This window comes from Callithrix jacchus, chromosome 14, assembly GCF_049354715.1.
Source record: "Callithrix jacchus isolate 240 chromosome 14, calJac240_pri, whole genome shotgun sequence".
Taxonomy (NCBI): domain Eukaryota; kingdom Metazoa; phylum Chordata; class Mammalia; order Primates; family Cebidae; genus Callithrix; species Callithrix jacchus.
In genome coordinates this window covers 67,789,982-67,805,067 of record NC_133515.1, presented here as the reverse complement: position 1 = coordinate 67,805,067, position 15,086 = coordinate 67,789,982, and the positions used below count along the sequence as shown (strand labels likewise).

Genomic DNA, 15,086 nt, shown 5'->3' with positions numbered 1-15,086 from the left:
GGAGGCTTTGGCAGAGGCTGCGGCGGCGGCGGCGGCGGCAGCGCCAGGAGCTGCTGCAGCAGAGGCGGAGGTTGCTCCTGGACGCGTCTGGGCCGCGCAGCCGGAGCCACAGCCCGGAGGCGCCAGGCGGTTCGCTGAGTGCTGCTGCTGCTGCTGCTCGCCTGCCGCCGCCCGGGCCCCCGCTACCGCCCGGGCCCCTGCTACCTTCTGCGCCCCCGTCGACCCAGCCAGCGAGCGCGCCCCAGCCGGGACGCCGCCCCCGACCGGGTCTCCACTTCTCGGCCGCACCTTCCATGACAGCGCCCGCGAGAAGATGGCTGCGAAGGGCGCGCACGGCTCCCACCTGAAGGTGGAAAGCGAGCTGGACCGCTGCCGCGCCGAGGGCCACTGGGACCGCATGCCGGAGCTGGTCCGGCAGCTGCAGACGCTGAGCATGCCCGGCAGCGGAGGCAGCAAGCGAGCTAGCCCGAGCGCCGCGTTCGCCTCTCCCGACACCGGTGAGTGAGGGAAGGGGCTGACTCGCCGGCAGCGAGCGCGCGAAACGCACCGCCTCCTCCAGGAAGCGCGACCCGACCGTCTTCGGCCGGCAACGGCCGCCTGCCCGCCCACAGTGCTGGTCTTAAGAGCAGCCAGGATAGTTAGGAAGGCCCTTCTGCCGCAAGAGGAAAACCACAGGCAGGTTGGGGGCTTAGGGGAAAAGGGAGAGACGGCTTTTGCTCTCTGCCTTTTAGGATCATGTGGGTAACTCCGTCTACCGTAAAATGGTGGTATCTGCACGTTATGAGATTGGTGCATAGGCTGGACTCAGCCCCTCACTGCAACCTGAACTTCCTCGGCTCAAGCCATCCTTCCACCTCAGCCTCCCAAGGGTCCGAGGGTGGGATGGCCCTAAACTTCATCAGGTGAAGTGTGTCTGTCTCTTCTTTGTCCATTTCTTGAGAGTAAAGTTGAAAACGGAGCTCCGTCCACAGCAGACAGGGGCGAGGGTTTGACGGGCTTCAGGCTGGGGTGGTGGAGAAATGGGGAAGAGGCTTGGCAAGCCTCAGTTTCCTCATCTGCGGCGATCTCAGGACACATCCAGCTCTTGCAGTCGGTGGCTTTAGCGGTAGGGCTGGTTTGGCTGGGCCGGGCTCCTGTGCTGGGGCGGGAAAGCACCCTGATGTGGCAGCAGGGAACACCCCGCCCGAGTCTCTAACCTCAGATCCTGTTCCTGGGGCCTTCAGCTCACCCTCCCTGAGTCCCTCTCTGTGGGCACAATCACTTAGGAGGCTTTGCAGAAGGAGGCAAAGAACAAATAAATACAGATATAAAGAGTTTTTAAAGACTGCCCAGCCTGCAGAAGGCTCTGAGAGGGACAGATCATGATAATAATAGTAATAGCCAACACTTAATCTCGTGCTTCCTGTGTGCCTCACACTGTCCTGAGCACTTTAATCAACCCCAGGAACCAGGTACTCTGGTTTGTCCCACTTTACAGATAAGGAAACTGAGGTACAGAGCAACTAAATAACTTGATCATCTAGCCACTAAGTTGTGGAACCAGGATTTGAGCTCAGGTTTCTGAGTATACCCTTTAAATCAGTTGCACTATTACCTCTCAAAAATGTACCCCTCAAAATCCTTGCCCTTGAAGAGCTCCCACAGTGAATGGGGAGGCAAGAAAGTGATCAGCGGGCAATTGTTTATGGGATTTTTTTTTCAATTGCTTTTTGGGTTTTTGTTTTGTTTTGTTTGAGACAGGGTCTCTCTCTGTTACCCAGGCTGGAGTATAATGGTGTGATCTCAGCTCACTGCAGCCTGAACTTCCTCTGCTCAAACCATCCTTCCACCTCAGCCTCCCAAGTAGCTGGGACTACAGATGCGGGCTACCATACCTGGCTAAGTTTTGTAGTTTTAGTAGAGACCGGGTTTCGCCATGTTGCCCAGGCTGATCTCCAACTGGGCTGAAGCATTCTGCCCACCTAGGTCTCCCAAAGTGCTGGGATTACAGGTATGAGCCACTGTGCCTGGCCACTTTGTCTGTTTTTAAAATTCTTGTAGACAACCCTGTTAGGAGGGCAAGAGTTATTGTCCCCATTTTAGACATAGAGACACCAAGGCCCAGAGAGGTCACATAATATGATGTGGTAAAGCCTGTACTCAAGTCTGATTCTCTGCCAAGACTCTGACAAGTCTCCTAATGTCAGAGTTGGGGACATGGAGCCTGGGCCGACTTCACTGTGGGAACTGTCCAGTATAAGGAAGGAGATGGAGGGTCTCTCCTGCCAGTTTTGGGGTCTGTGAATGATTTTTCTCCCACTGTTAAATCCAGATACAGTATCACAAAGCATGCACTCCACTGGGACACATAGTCATACACACATATGCACACACAGAAACACGAGGAAGGAAAACAAATGCCTCCCAAAGCCCATGCTTAGAACATTGTTTGTATTAACTGCTGTTTTGGTCCTTTCTCTCAGGGTTCCTTGATCACTCAAGGGATTGAGCGCTTATTCTTTTTTAGGATTTGATGCAGACCCTCCTGCAGCCCAAAAGGGAGATTCTTAACATCCCACCTGGCCTGTTAGACTCTTATGAGTCAGTGACCTGAGGCGTCAACAGTTAACAGAATTTGAGAGAGGTTCTGAGATCCGTTTTACTGAGGACTTGAGGTCCAGTGGTATCTGATATTTCCTACAGAAATGAAAAGTCGCTCCCAGAAGGTAGATTCAGGAGTGTGGAAGGGGAGGATGAGCTGTGGGGCCTCTTTCTGATCTGGGTGGGGGGGGTGAAAGATAGGGGATGCTTCAGCAGAATAGTCCCCTGTACCCTTTCCCTGTCTGAGGTTGCTCCTCGCCACCCAACCAGGGGTAAAGTGCTTGCTACTGTCTTCTTGCTCACATCCGGTCTAGATTTGGTCAGGATGGAGCAGGGGAACCCCAGAGTTCTGCTTGCTGTGCTGGGGTTTGTTCATATAAGAACAAAGAGCCCATCTGAGTGGTTAAAAAACAACTTTATTATGAAGAATGTTCAAAACATAAAAGAAAATTAAAGAATGAGTCACATGTATCCATCAACCAACTGCAGTGATTATGAACTCATGAAGTCTTATCTGAGCTATATTCAACCCATTTCTCTTCCACATTTCAGTTTTTCAGTATGTATTTATTAAATAAGAACTCTGTTTTTTGTGTGTTTCTTTTGTTTTGTTTGTTTGTTTGTTTTAGAGATGGGAGCTAGCTCACCCAGACTGGAGAGCAGTGGTACAATTATAGCTTACTACACACTTGAACTCCTGGGCTCAAGGGATACTTCCACCTCAGCCTCCTGACTAGAAGGAAGGGCAGCCTGGGCAACAAAGTGAGATCCCATCTCTATTTTCCCCACCCAAAAAAAAGTTAACCAGGCATGGTGGCACACATCTGTAGTCGAGCTGTTTGGGAGGCCAAGACAAGAGGATCACTTGAGGCCAGGAGTTCGAGACCAGCCCAGGCAACATACCCCAGGCACTCATCACCAAACCCAGCTAATTTTCAAATTTTTTATAGAGATGGAGTCTTGCTATATTGCCAAGTTGGCCTCGAAGTCCTGGGCTCAAGCTGTTCTCCTACCTTGGCCTCCTAAAGTGTTGAGATTTCAGGTGTGAGCGATCACACCCAGCAATAAGAACTCTTTTTAAATAGCCACTGTACCATTATTACACCTTAAAAAATCTAACAATTACATTTTACAATTAGTTTATTAGAGTCAGGATATAAATTAGGCCACACATTGCACTTGCTTGTGAGGTTAGGTCTCTCTACTCCACCCAGCATTTTGTTATGAAAATTTCAAATGATCCTCCTGCCTCAGCCTCCTAAGTGGCTGGGACCACAGGTATGTACGCCATCACACCAGTTAAATTTTTTTTTTTTTGAGATGGAGTCTTGCTCTGTTGCCAGGCTGGAGTGCAGTGGCGTGATCTTGATCACTGTAACCTTCGCCTCCTGGGTTCAAGTGATTTCCTGCCTCAGCTTCCTGAGTAGCTGGGACTACAGGCACGTGCCACCATGCCCAGCTAGTTTTTGTATTTTTAGTAGAGATGGGGTTTCACCGTGTTGGCCAGGATGGTCTCAATCTCTTAACCTCTGATCCACCCACCTTGGACTCCCAAAATGCTGGGATGATAGGCGTGAGCCACTGTGCCGGCTACCTGATTAATTTTATTTTTTGTAGAGATAGGATTACACTATGTGGTCTCAGGCTGATTTTGAACTCCTGGACTCAAGCAATCTTCCTGCCTTGGTCTCCCAAAGTGCTGGGGTTATAGGTGTGAGCCACCCTGCCCAGCCTTTGAGTCTCGTTAATCTGTAGTCACCACCCCTGCCCCCCTACCTTTTTTGTTAGCAGAATGATTTTTTTTTCTTAAGACTGGAAATTGTTTTCAACATTTCTTCAGTTTCAAGGGTTTTGTTCAAAGCAAATGGCTGCTTGCTAGTTTCAGTCTTTTCCTCCTGGCTATAAGTGGCAGGTCCCAGCCCTCTATAGTTCTGGGAGGTGTGCAGCTGCAGAAACCACTGTACCTCTGATTGCCCCAGTGGGGAAGGGCCTGGTCTGAACCCTGGCCTGGCTGGCTAGACCCATGTTTCCTGACTGGGAACAACTGGCGAGTTGTGGAGAAGGGATTACTGTCATCCAAACATGGGGTCTTGAAGGGTGTCCTTGTGACTTGGCATTCTTGGAGAGGCCTGGAGGGGATGTGAGCTGAAAGGGCTGTAAGGAAGGTAGGCAGGCTCTGAGGCCTTCCAAACACGATTGGGCTGTGAGACTGGCTGGCCAGTAAGTGGGGCTTTGGAGCTCTGCTGAGGTCAGGGTGCTGAGCAGGGCCGAAGAATCAGCACCCAGAGTTGGATTCAGTATAGGTCTGTTGGAAAAGTCTTCTTAAACGCCCCTGGGCAGAGGAAAGCTGCAGCACTTCACCAGAAGTAGGATAGGGAGTTGGTTTTGGACAACAGGATGATAAAAGGCGACTTGTTTTGCTTTTGGAAGGACAGAGAAGCCTTTATCCACCTGAATTCTTCTTTTTTTTTTTAATTTTCTGGAGATGGCGTCTTGCCCTGCTGCCTACACTGGAGTGCAGTGGTGCAATCATATGGCTCCTTACAGTGCTGAACTCCTGGGCTCAAGCCATCCTCCCACCTCATCCTCTCAAGTAGCTAGGACTCTAGGCGTGTATCTCCAAGCCTGGCTAATTTTTTTGTGTGTAGCGACAGAATCTTACTATGTTGACCAGGCTGGTCCCTAACTCCTGGTCTCAGTCAGCCCTACCACCTCAGCCTCTCAGAGTGCTGGGATTACAGGCATAAGCCACCACACCAGGTCTGAATTCTTGCTTAACAACTAAAAGTCCAGAACTTCTAATTCTGAAACATCCTTCGGTTCCATAGACTGGACAGTTGAAAATAGCTGGATGGAAAGAAGTGAGGAAGGGAAGAGAGAGGTAGGGCAGGGAGAAGGAGAGTTGAGCAAAGGAGGAAAAGAAAGTGAACTTCTGCTGCTTCTTGAGTGTCTGGTAAACAAACACAAATAGACTGAGTTGGGGGTGCAAGGGGCAGGCAGAAAGCCTCCTGAGAGGGACCTGAAGTGTCAGTCAACAAAATAGCCTGAAAGTCACGGGTATATGAAGGTGAGGACAGTTCTTATCCCTGTCCTTGGATTTACAACTAGCTTTTATTTTTTATTTTTTGAGACGGAGTTTCGCTCTTGTTACCCAGGCTGAAGTGCAATGGCGCGATTTCGGCTCACCACAACCTCCGCCTCCTGGGTTCAGGCAATTCTCCTCCCTCAGCCTCCTGAGTAGCTGGGATTACAGGCACGCGCCACCATGCCCAGCTAATTTTTTGTATCTTTTTTTTTTTTTTTTTTTTTTTTGAGACGGAGTTTCGCTCGTTACCCAGTCTGGAGTGCAATGGCGCGATCTCGGCTCACCGCAACCTCCGCCTTCTGGGTTCAGGCAATTCTCCTGCCTCAGCCTCCCGAGTAGTTGGGATTACAGGCACGCAATTTTTTGTATCTTTAGTAGAGACGGGGTTTCACCATGTTGACCAGGATGGTCTTGATATCTTGACCTCATGATCCACCCGCCTCGGCCTCCCAAAGTGCTGGGATTACAGGCTTGAGCCACCGCGCCCGGCCATTACAACTAGCTTTTAATGTACTCTTTTCAGTTGTTAAGACGGTTGTTTATTTTGAAATTACCAGCAGCTCTGCTCTGCATGGGATGCAGGAGAGACAGGGCGTTTTTGGCTGTGTTATGTTTTATTATTATTACTGGCTGTGACCCTAATAATATTGCATATCTTCATTATCATCTATAAAACTGGGATAATATCCACCTTTCAGGGCTATACAGATGAAATGATGCTATATAAAAAAGTGTCTGATACATACTAAGCCCTCAACAAATATTAGTGCCTCTTTCACAGTCAGTCAGTCTTATGGTTTACAGATTTGTGGTGAAAGATCAATTTTGTTTTGTTTAAATTCCCAGTCTGGCCAGGTACAGTGGCTTATGCCTGTGATCCCAGCATTTTGGGAGGTTAAGGCGGGCTGATCACTCGAGCCCAGGAGTTCAAGACCAGACAAAAAAATTAGCTGGGCTTGGTAGAGTGTGCCTGTAGTCCCAGCTACTCAGGAGGCTGAGGCAGGAGAATCACTTGAACATAGGAGGTGGAGGTTGCAGTGAGCTGAGATCGTGCCCCTGCACTCCAGCCTGGGCAACAGAGACCCTGTCTCAAGATAAAATAAATGCCCAATTCGTTATGCTCTGATACTTCCATAAAGTATAATAAAAATGAATTACTAGAAAAATGAAAGAAAATACACAAAGAACTACCTCCTAATTTTTTATTATTAGATTTTGAAAGATTTAAAATTACTCTGTCAAATTTCTAAACATGTACTCTTAAGTTCTGCTCTCCTCTCCTTGGGATTGGATCACAAGCATTGAGAGCCGCAGCAGGCCGTGGGCAGCCACACTTGGAGCAGCCTGGGTCCAAAGGGGCATGCTCTGGGGAGGAAGCTGGTTTCTCTTGGCATGAAAAGCACTCAGCCGAGGAGCTCACTCAAGTGGGGAGCTCTGGTCCAGGCAGGTGGATGGCAGAGCTGCACGGGATGGTCACCGATGGCATGGTGCCCCGATGGTGCTGTCTGGTGGCGCGGCAGCAGGTTGTGGGCTGGGTACGGTGTCCGTGAGCCCTGCCAGTGTGCAAAAAAAGGGGGGCAATGGGTCAGAGACCAGCTAGGGGTGAGGCCAACATCCCGAGGCCCTCGTTTCCCTCTTTAAGCTCTGGCTTCAAACTCCACCCCTGGCTTTACAGATGCAAAGCAGGTTAGAAGTTGGGAGCAACTTTCCCCGAGGCCCAGGGCTCTGGAATGCCACTCTGACTGACTGGGTCTAGGGAAAGGTGCAAAAATAATTTTGACGTATGTTGCCAAATTACCCTAAAGTCTCATTCGTTTTTATAATCTGAGGTGGGCAGACTATAGTCTTTATAGTCTGAGGCAGACTATAACTTATAGTCTGTCAGCAATGGATGATAGTTTGAACCAGGTAGTTTTTTGACCATTTCCTCAAAATGTTAATTTTAAAAGTCATAAGGTAGGTAGCAAAGGATCCCATAATAGGTGCCTTCAGAACAAAACCTCCTGTGACGGCGTTCTTGGGATTCTGGGCTTTAGAACTGTTCTTTGTGGGGAATCTCCTTTATGGTGAGAGACTCTTCTTCAGAGGCATTAAGTACTTTGTGTTTTTCTAAAGACGAAGCCTCCCTATGTTGCCCAGGCTGGTATTGAACTCCTGGACTCAAGTGATGCTCCCACCTCAGCCTCCCAAGAAGCTGGGACTACAGGCGTGCACTGCCGTGCCCAGCTAAGGCATGCAGTTTTGAACCTGTGGCTATGCGATGTGAGCAATCTGTGGTATCCTGAGAGTGAGGAGGGAATGGCAGCCCTGTAGATCTGAGAACACCATACTGGTAGCAAAAAGAGCACTTTGAGAAAGATGGCACCAGGCAGGCATTCCTTGGGACATTTTTGGATTGGCACTTAACTCTCGAGCCTAATGTCTTCCTCTTGGGGAAGTTGAGAGGATCCAATTCACTCAACAGGTATTTACTGGGTCCCTATATTGAATGGTGGGCCTTCTCCTCTCCCCAGTTGCTGGAAGGGGCAGTAAGCACATCCACCCAAGAACCATGGTGAAACCACACTTGACTGAGCACCCGCCTCCTGTGCTCGAGCCGCCTCTGCTGTAGGTAGCAGGAATCTGGTGGTAACAAGATGAGCTTTCAGTGTGGTAGGGGGAGGCAGCAAATAAACCAAGCAGTATATTATTTTTATTTTTTGAGGCAGTCTTACTTTGTTGCCCAGGCCGGAGTGCAGTGGTACGATCTCAACTCACTGTAACATCTGCCTCCTGAGTTTAAGCAGTTCTGCCTCAGCCTCCCGAGTAGCTGGGATTACAGGTGCCCATCACCATGCCCAGCTAATTTTTGCATTTTTAGTAGAGTCGGGGTTTTGACGTGTTGGCCAGGCTGATTCTCAAACTCCTGACCTCAAGCACTTGCCTGCCCTGGGATCGCAAAGTGATGGGATTACAGGTTTAGTGAGCCACTGGTTTAGTGAGCTCACTTGGTTGAGTGAGCCACTGCGCTCACTAAACCAGGCAGTATAAAACCACCTACCAGGAGATGGGGGATGCAAATGAGCTACCATATGTGAGAGACCTCCAGAAAGTGCAGGTATTAAACATGTTCGAGGATTTGCCTTGGCACACAAGTAGACCTGCTTCCCACCTAACTCTGCTATGGCTGCTAGGTTATCCCTGAGTCATGTCAAATTACCTTAAAAACGGGGATGGTGCAGTGGCTGACACCCATAATCGCAGCACTTTGAGAGGCTGAGTCAGGAGGGTCACTTGAGCCTGGCAGTGCCATGATCATTCCACTGCACTCCAGCTTGGGTGGCAGAATGAGACTCTGTGTTTTTTTTGTTTTTTTTTTTAACTTAAAAATGGAGAAAACTGGCTGGGCGCCGTGGCTCACGCCTGTAATCCCAGCACTTTGGGAGCCTGAGGCATGTGGATCACCTGAGGTCAGGAGTTCAAGACCAGCCTGATCAACATGATGAAACTTTACCTCTACTAAAAAGACAAAATTAGCTAGGCTTGGTGGTGCATGCCTGTAATCCCACCTAATCGGGAGGCTGAGGCAGGAGAATCACTTGTACCTGGGAGGCAGAGGTTGCAGTAAGCTGAGATCATGCCATTGCACTCTAGCCTGGGCAACAAGAGCAAAACTCCATCTCAGAAAAAAAGTGGAGAAAATCAATTACTGTTATGTAAAAATTAGGAGCATGTAAAAGTACATTATTAAGCCACTTCATATATTTTTCTTCTTCAATCATGTAGGGAGAATTCCTTCTTGGTTTAAGAACTTATTATCCATAGCATGGCATATGTATGACTTCGTCCCTTATTTTAAATTCCAAAATTCTGGGAATTTGTCCCCAAGTCCTGGGAACTCTGCCTTCCCAACCATTAAACTACAGCAGAAAACAAACCCAAAGGGGCAATTTGTATTGTGACCATAGTAGAATGCCTGTGTCTTTTATTTAAAGACTGTTTAAATTTATGGAAAATGTGCATTTATTTTCTCAGACCTGAGTCATTATAAGCTGGGTAGGGGTGGTTGGGTAGGTCCAGGATTGTGCACCCCTCTCCATATCCACCTTGTTCAGAGGATTGCTGCTCTGATCCCTACTTTGCTTTTCAGATGACTTTGGGAAATTGCTGCTGGCCGAGGCCCTCCTGGAGCAGTGTTTGAAGGAGAACCACGCCAAAATAAAAGACTCCATCCCTTTGCTGGAGAAGAATGAACCGAAGATGAGTGAAGCCAAAAATTATCTGAGCAGTATCCTTAACCACGGGAGGCTCTCGGTAAGTTGTCAGCCTTCGAACCTGAGACCTCCTCTCCTGGTCTGTCTTGCCTCCCATCTGCTGTCCAGTCCTCCCTGGGTCATTTGGTCACCTGAGCAACAAGTCTCTCTTACAAACTGCCTTTGCACTTACAGTAGCCACTGGCTACATGTGGAGTATGGCTAGTCCACATTGAGATGTGCTCTAAGTATAAAGCATACACGACGTTTCAAAGACTTAGTACAAAACAAAGAATGTAAACAAGCACTAACTTTCTATGTTGATTACATGTTCAAGTGGTATATTTTGGATATATTGGGTTAAAATATGTTATTAAAATTAATTTCACCTTTTACCTTTTTCAGTGAGACTAAAAAAATCTTACTAGCAATTTTTAAATTATGCATGTGGTTCACATTTGTGGCTTTCATTATATTTCTGTTGGACAGTGCTTGGTTGACTTAATATGTGCCTGGCCCTTTGGGCTCCTTGGGTCGGGGGCTCTCAGGCCAGGCACATATTAAGAACTCCATAACAGGTTAAGCCCATTTAAGTCCACGTGCATTTATCAAGCACTGAGTGCAAGACACTGAAGGGAGGTGGAGGACCCACGTCTTCATCCCAGAAGGAGTCTAGTCACAACTTTCTCTGGACTTTGCTGCTCAAAATGTGGTCCACTCACCAGCATGGTTAGAAATGCAATGAAGAATTAGAATCTGCATTTTAATAAGCTCTCCTGGTGATTCCTGTGTGCATCCAAGTTTGAGGCTGTGGCTATTCTAGATTACGATGTATCCTGAGCTATAACAGGGGCATAGGTATGTCATTAGAAACTCAAAGAGGAGGGGGAGGGGGTAAAAAAAAGATAAAACTTAAAGAAGTGATCTTTCTTTCTCTTTCTTTCTCTCTCTCCCTTTCTTTTTTTCTTGTCTTCCTGTCATCCTTTCTTCCTTTCCCTTCTTTCCCTTCTTTCTCTTTTCTTTCTTTCTTCTTTCAGTGTGTTACCCAGGCTGATCTCCAATTCCTGGGCTCAAGCAATCCTCCTGCGTCAGTCTCCCAAAGTGTTGGGATTATAGGCATGAGGCACTGCCCCCAGCTGATTTTTCAAGAGATATTCTGAAATAATATATTCACTTTTTTAAACCTTTTCTTCCAACCTACTGTGTGCAAGGCATTGTGTTGTGTACTCTGAGGGCAATCAAGACAAATCTAGCATGTCTTAGGGCAATCAAGACAAATCTAGCAGGTCTTTTGGTAAGATAAGTCCTATCAGCAAATAAATAGCCTTCCTCCAAGTTGGACCGTGATAGGAGTGGCATCCTTGAGGAAGCAAGTCTGAGAGGGATGTTCTTTGGGGGAAAGCAGAGAGCAGACTCTGAATTGGATCCTTCTGGGGCTGGATCTAGACAAGGTTGGGGGACACAGAGATATGGCTAAGCATTTCAAGCTAAGGAAGCAGTGTGTAACCTCAGGGTTCCTCTTATGAAGAATCTCATTAAAGTTGGTTAACAGGAGCAAAAGGGACTGGTGGGTAGTTAGGTTGTAAAGGTACTTTGGGGCTAGTAAGAGTGGACTGGAACACCAGGCCAGGATATGCAGGGCTTGTTCTGTAAGGGAGGGAAAGGAAAGGGTGCAGGGAGAGGGGAATATGTACTAGAAGTTTAAGGTTACTGCTTTTAGGCTTCTTGACAGGTATTGCAGCACTAGGAGTTTTGTATTGGGTTAAAATACCTGCTTGACCCTGAGCACATCCCTTGACCCCACAGACCTTCCAGTTTCTTATCTGCTGATCAAAAGACTTGGACCAGATTGGTGGGATTGAGACTTTTCCCACCAAGACCTCTTTTCATTTAAAAAATATTAAATTAATAATTAAATATCAAATTAAATATTAAAAAATTGTTTTTAAAATAAATGTGATTCAGGCTTATTGTAAAAAATCCAGTCAACAATTAAGCAATTTGAATGATAAATAAAAGTCCTGCCTGGCCTATGGCTCAGGCCTATATAGTCTTAGCACTTTGGGAGGGTGAGGCTGAAGGATTACTTGAGATCAGACTGGGCAATATGGTGAGACCCCATCTCTATGAAAATGTTTTTTTGATTAGCCAGGCGTGGTGGCTTGTACATGTGGTCCCAGCTACCTTCAAGAGGCTGAGACTGTAGGGTCACTTGAGCCCAGCAAGTTGAAGCTGCAGTGAGCTGTGTTCATGCCACTGCACTCTAGCCTTGGTGACAGAGTGAGTGAGTCCTGTCTAAAAGTTTGGCCTGGCGCCGTGGCTCACACCTGTAATCCCAGCACTTCGGGAGGCCGAGGCAGTTGGATCACCTGAGGTTAGGAGTTCGAGACCAGCCTGGCCGACATGGTAAAACCCTATCTCTATTAAAAATACAAAAATTAGCCAGGGATGGTGGTGCACGTCTGTAGCCCCAGCTACTCAGGAGGTTGAGGGGGGAGAATTGCTTGAACCCAGAAGACAGAGGTTGCAGCCAGCCAAGATTGTGCCATTGCACTCCAGCCTGGACAACTACCATGAAACTCTGTCTTTAAAAAACAAAAAGTTATTTTCCACCCACACTCTCATGCCCACACTCATCCTCAGAGTTGAACACTGGTCAGTATTTGATGTGCATCTCCTATGCCTTTCTTTGTGCATTTACAGACATACATACACATATAGAGTTTTCTTTTCATAGAGTTGTAGGACATATATTTTTCACTAAGAACGTTTATTTAGAGTTTTCTTCATGCCAATATTGTCTCATTCTTTGAATTGGCTGAATGGTAACTGCATGTATTGTTGTGACAACTATTTTATCTACCAAATCCCATTTATTAAATACAAATTTTACCATATTTTGTTAAACAAAGACGTACATAGGCACCAATAATGTGGAGAAATTTACTGTTATCCACGCCAGAGCCAAAAACTTTTTTATTTATTTATTTATTTTTATAAAGACGGGGTTTCACCATGTTGGCCAGGCTAGTCTTGAACACCTGACCTCAGGTGATCCACCGCCTTTGCCTCCCAAAGTGCTGGGATTATAGGCGTGAGCCACTGCACCCGGCCCAGAGCCAAAAACTTAATGTTGATCTGTAAAATAATATATTAAATGTCATTTGTGGGAATCTTTTTTTGAGACAGGGTCTCACTCTTCACCCAGCCCGGAGTGCAGTGTGTGAACGTGGCTCACTGCAGCGCTGACCTTCTGGGCTCAAGTGATCATCCTGCTTCAGCCTCCTGAGTAGCTGGGACTATAGGTACGCACCATCACACCCAGCTAATTTTTAATTTTTTTTGTAGTGGTTGGGTCTCATTACATTGTTCAGGTTGGTCTTAAACTCCTGGGCTCAAGCAATCCTCTCACCTCTACCTCCCAAAGTGCTAGGATTACAGGAGTGAGCACCACACCTGGCCATTGTTTGTGTATTCTCTATGTCACCCCCCAAAGATCAGGTTGTAGTTAGCGTGACCTTTCTTGGCAGCTGATGCAGTCTCAGGTGGATTCCTGTGCGTCCAAGTAGCTCTGCTGGGTGAGAAGTAGAGCTGGGAGAGGTGGGTCCTGAGGCCTCTCCTTGGGGAAGCTTGAAACCCCCTCCTCTTGGTGATCTCTAAAACCGTGTACAGCTCAGTTTTGCAGAGATCAGTGAAAACAAGCCACTTGTCCTAAGTAAGCCCTATTCTCCACTAGGTTGAGGCCTTGCACCTTCCCATGGAGTCCTCCAAGGAACCTTCTGCAATGATATTTACTATTAGCCCATTTCTTTTTCTTTTTCTTTCTTTTTTAAAAATTTTTTTGTAGAGACAGGTTTCCACTATGTTGCTCAAACTGGTCTCAGATTCTGGGTTTCAAGCAATCCTCTTGCCTCAGCCTCCCAAAGTGCTGGAATTACACTGTGCCCTGCCAAGCCCCATTTCTGAGACCCAAGAAAGATGATCACACTCTACAGCCAGGCCTTTGGTGTCTACAGCCCACGTTCTAATACTCTCTCTCTCACTTCTTGGTGGTTGGGGTGGAAATGAAATAATGACTGAGAAAGTTGGATTCATGTGAAGGATGATGATCACACCCCCACTTTTATAGTTCCCACGTTAGTCTGTGAAGTATTTCCTCATCTGTTCTTTCCTCATACTTGGGTATCTCCATGAAGTCCTTTTTCCCTTTCTATTGACAGGGACAGTGAGGCACAAAAGGAATATAGCAGAGGGCCTGTTCCCCTGGTTAAGCTACCTCCTGCATGGTACCTTTCTGCTGGGCTAGGGGTTCGGTTCCCTGGTTCCCTGAGTATTGGACTGACAGACCAAGAACATTTCACATTCAAATGCAAGGGTCCCACAGAGTGCAGCAGACTCAATGCTGCTAAGTAAGGACATTAAAAAAGCAAAAAATAGCAGCAGAACGATGCCATCTTCTGTTCTCACTGTGTCATAACAGAAAAAACAGCTTAGCATTGAAGGGCAAGGTGGATTTTCTTTCAGAACTAAGAGCTTTTTGTTCTTTTCCTTTTTTTTGAGATGGCTCTGTCACCTAGGCTGGAGTGCAGTGGCGTGATCTCGGCTCACTGCAACCTCTGCCTCCTGGGTTCAAGCGATTCTTCTGTCTCAGCCTCCTGAGTAGCTGGGATTATAGGCACCCACCACCACACATGGCTAATTTTTTTATCTTATATAGAGACTGGGTTTCATTATGTTGTCCAGGCTGGTCTCAAATTCCTGACCTTAGGTGATCTGCCTGCCTTGGCCTCCCAAAGTGCTAGGATTACAGGCCTGAGCCATCCCGCCTGGCCGAGCATCTTTTTAAATAGTGTAAATACAGCTTTATAAAACATGCCCTGCATTGTCTAATTTTTCCCCAGCTTGGTGGAAGCTCTGTTGTAAACTGCCACTGGTCCTCCGGGAACCACCGATAGCCACACCCCAACAGCATGCATGAAATGTGTCCTTCTGTGCCTTGCTGCCCTTGTCTCCATGTGCAGAATAATGATCATTACTCATACCCTGTATTTATCCTGCTCTTTTCCAAAGAAAAGTTCAAAGCTCTTTACTGGACTTTGCCCCATTAATCCTCTCAGCATTGCTGTGATAGGTGGTTCGGAGTAGATGTTATTATCTTTCCCTTACCCACGAGGAAGACACAGCCTGAG

The 15,086-nt window shown here is 47.3% G+C and overlaps 1 protein-coding gene across 3 annotated transcripts in view; it reads left to right on the top strand.

Annotated features, from left to right (window-relative positions):
* The first annotated feature begins 12 nt into the window (after positions 1–12).
* Positions 13–15,086, top strand: part of TTC7A (tetratricopeptide repeat domain 7A) — a 140,371-nt gene continuing 125,297 nt past the window's right edge. For all 3 annotated transcript variants that reach the window (XM_078349405.1, XM_017964344.4, XM_078349406.1), the window contains exons 1-2: positions 13–497; positions 9,795–9,958. In XM_078349405.1, the coding sequence (XP_078205531.1) occupies positions 314–497; positions 9,795–9,958 (348 nt within the window). In that variant the 5' untranslated portion in view covers positions 13–313. The remainder of the gene's footprint in view (positions 498–9,794; positions 9,959–15,086) is intronic.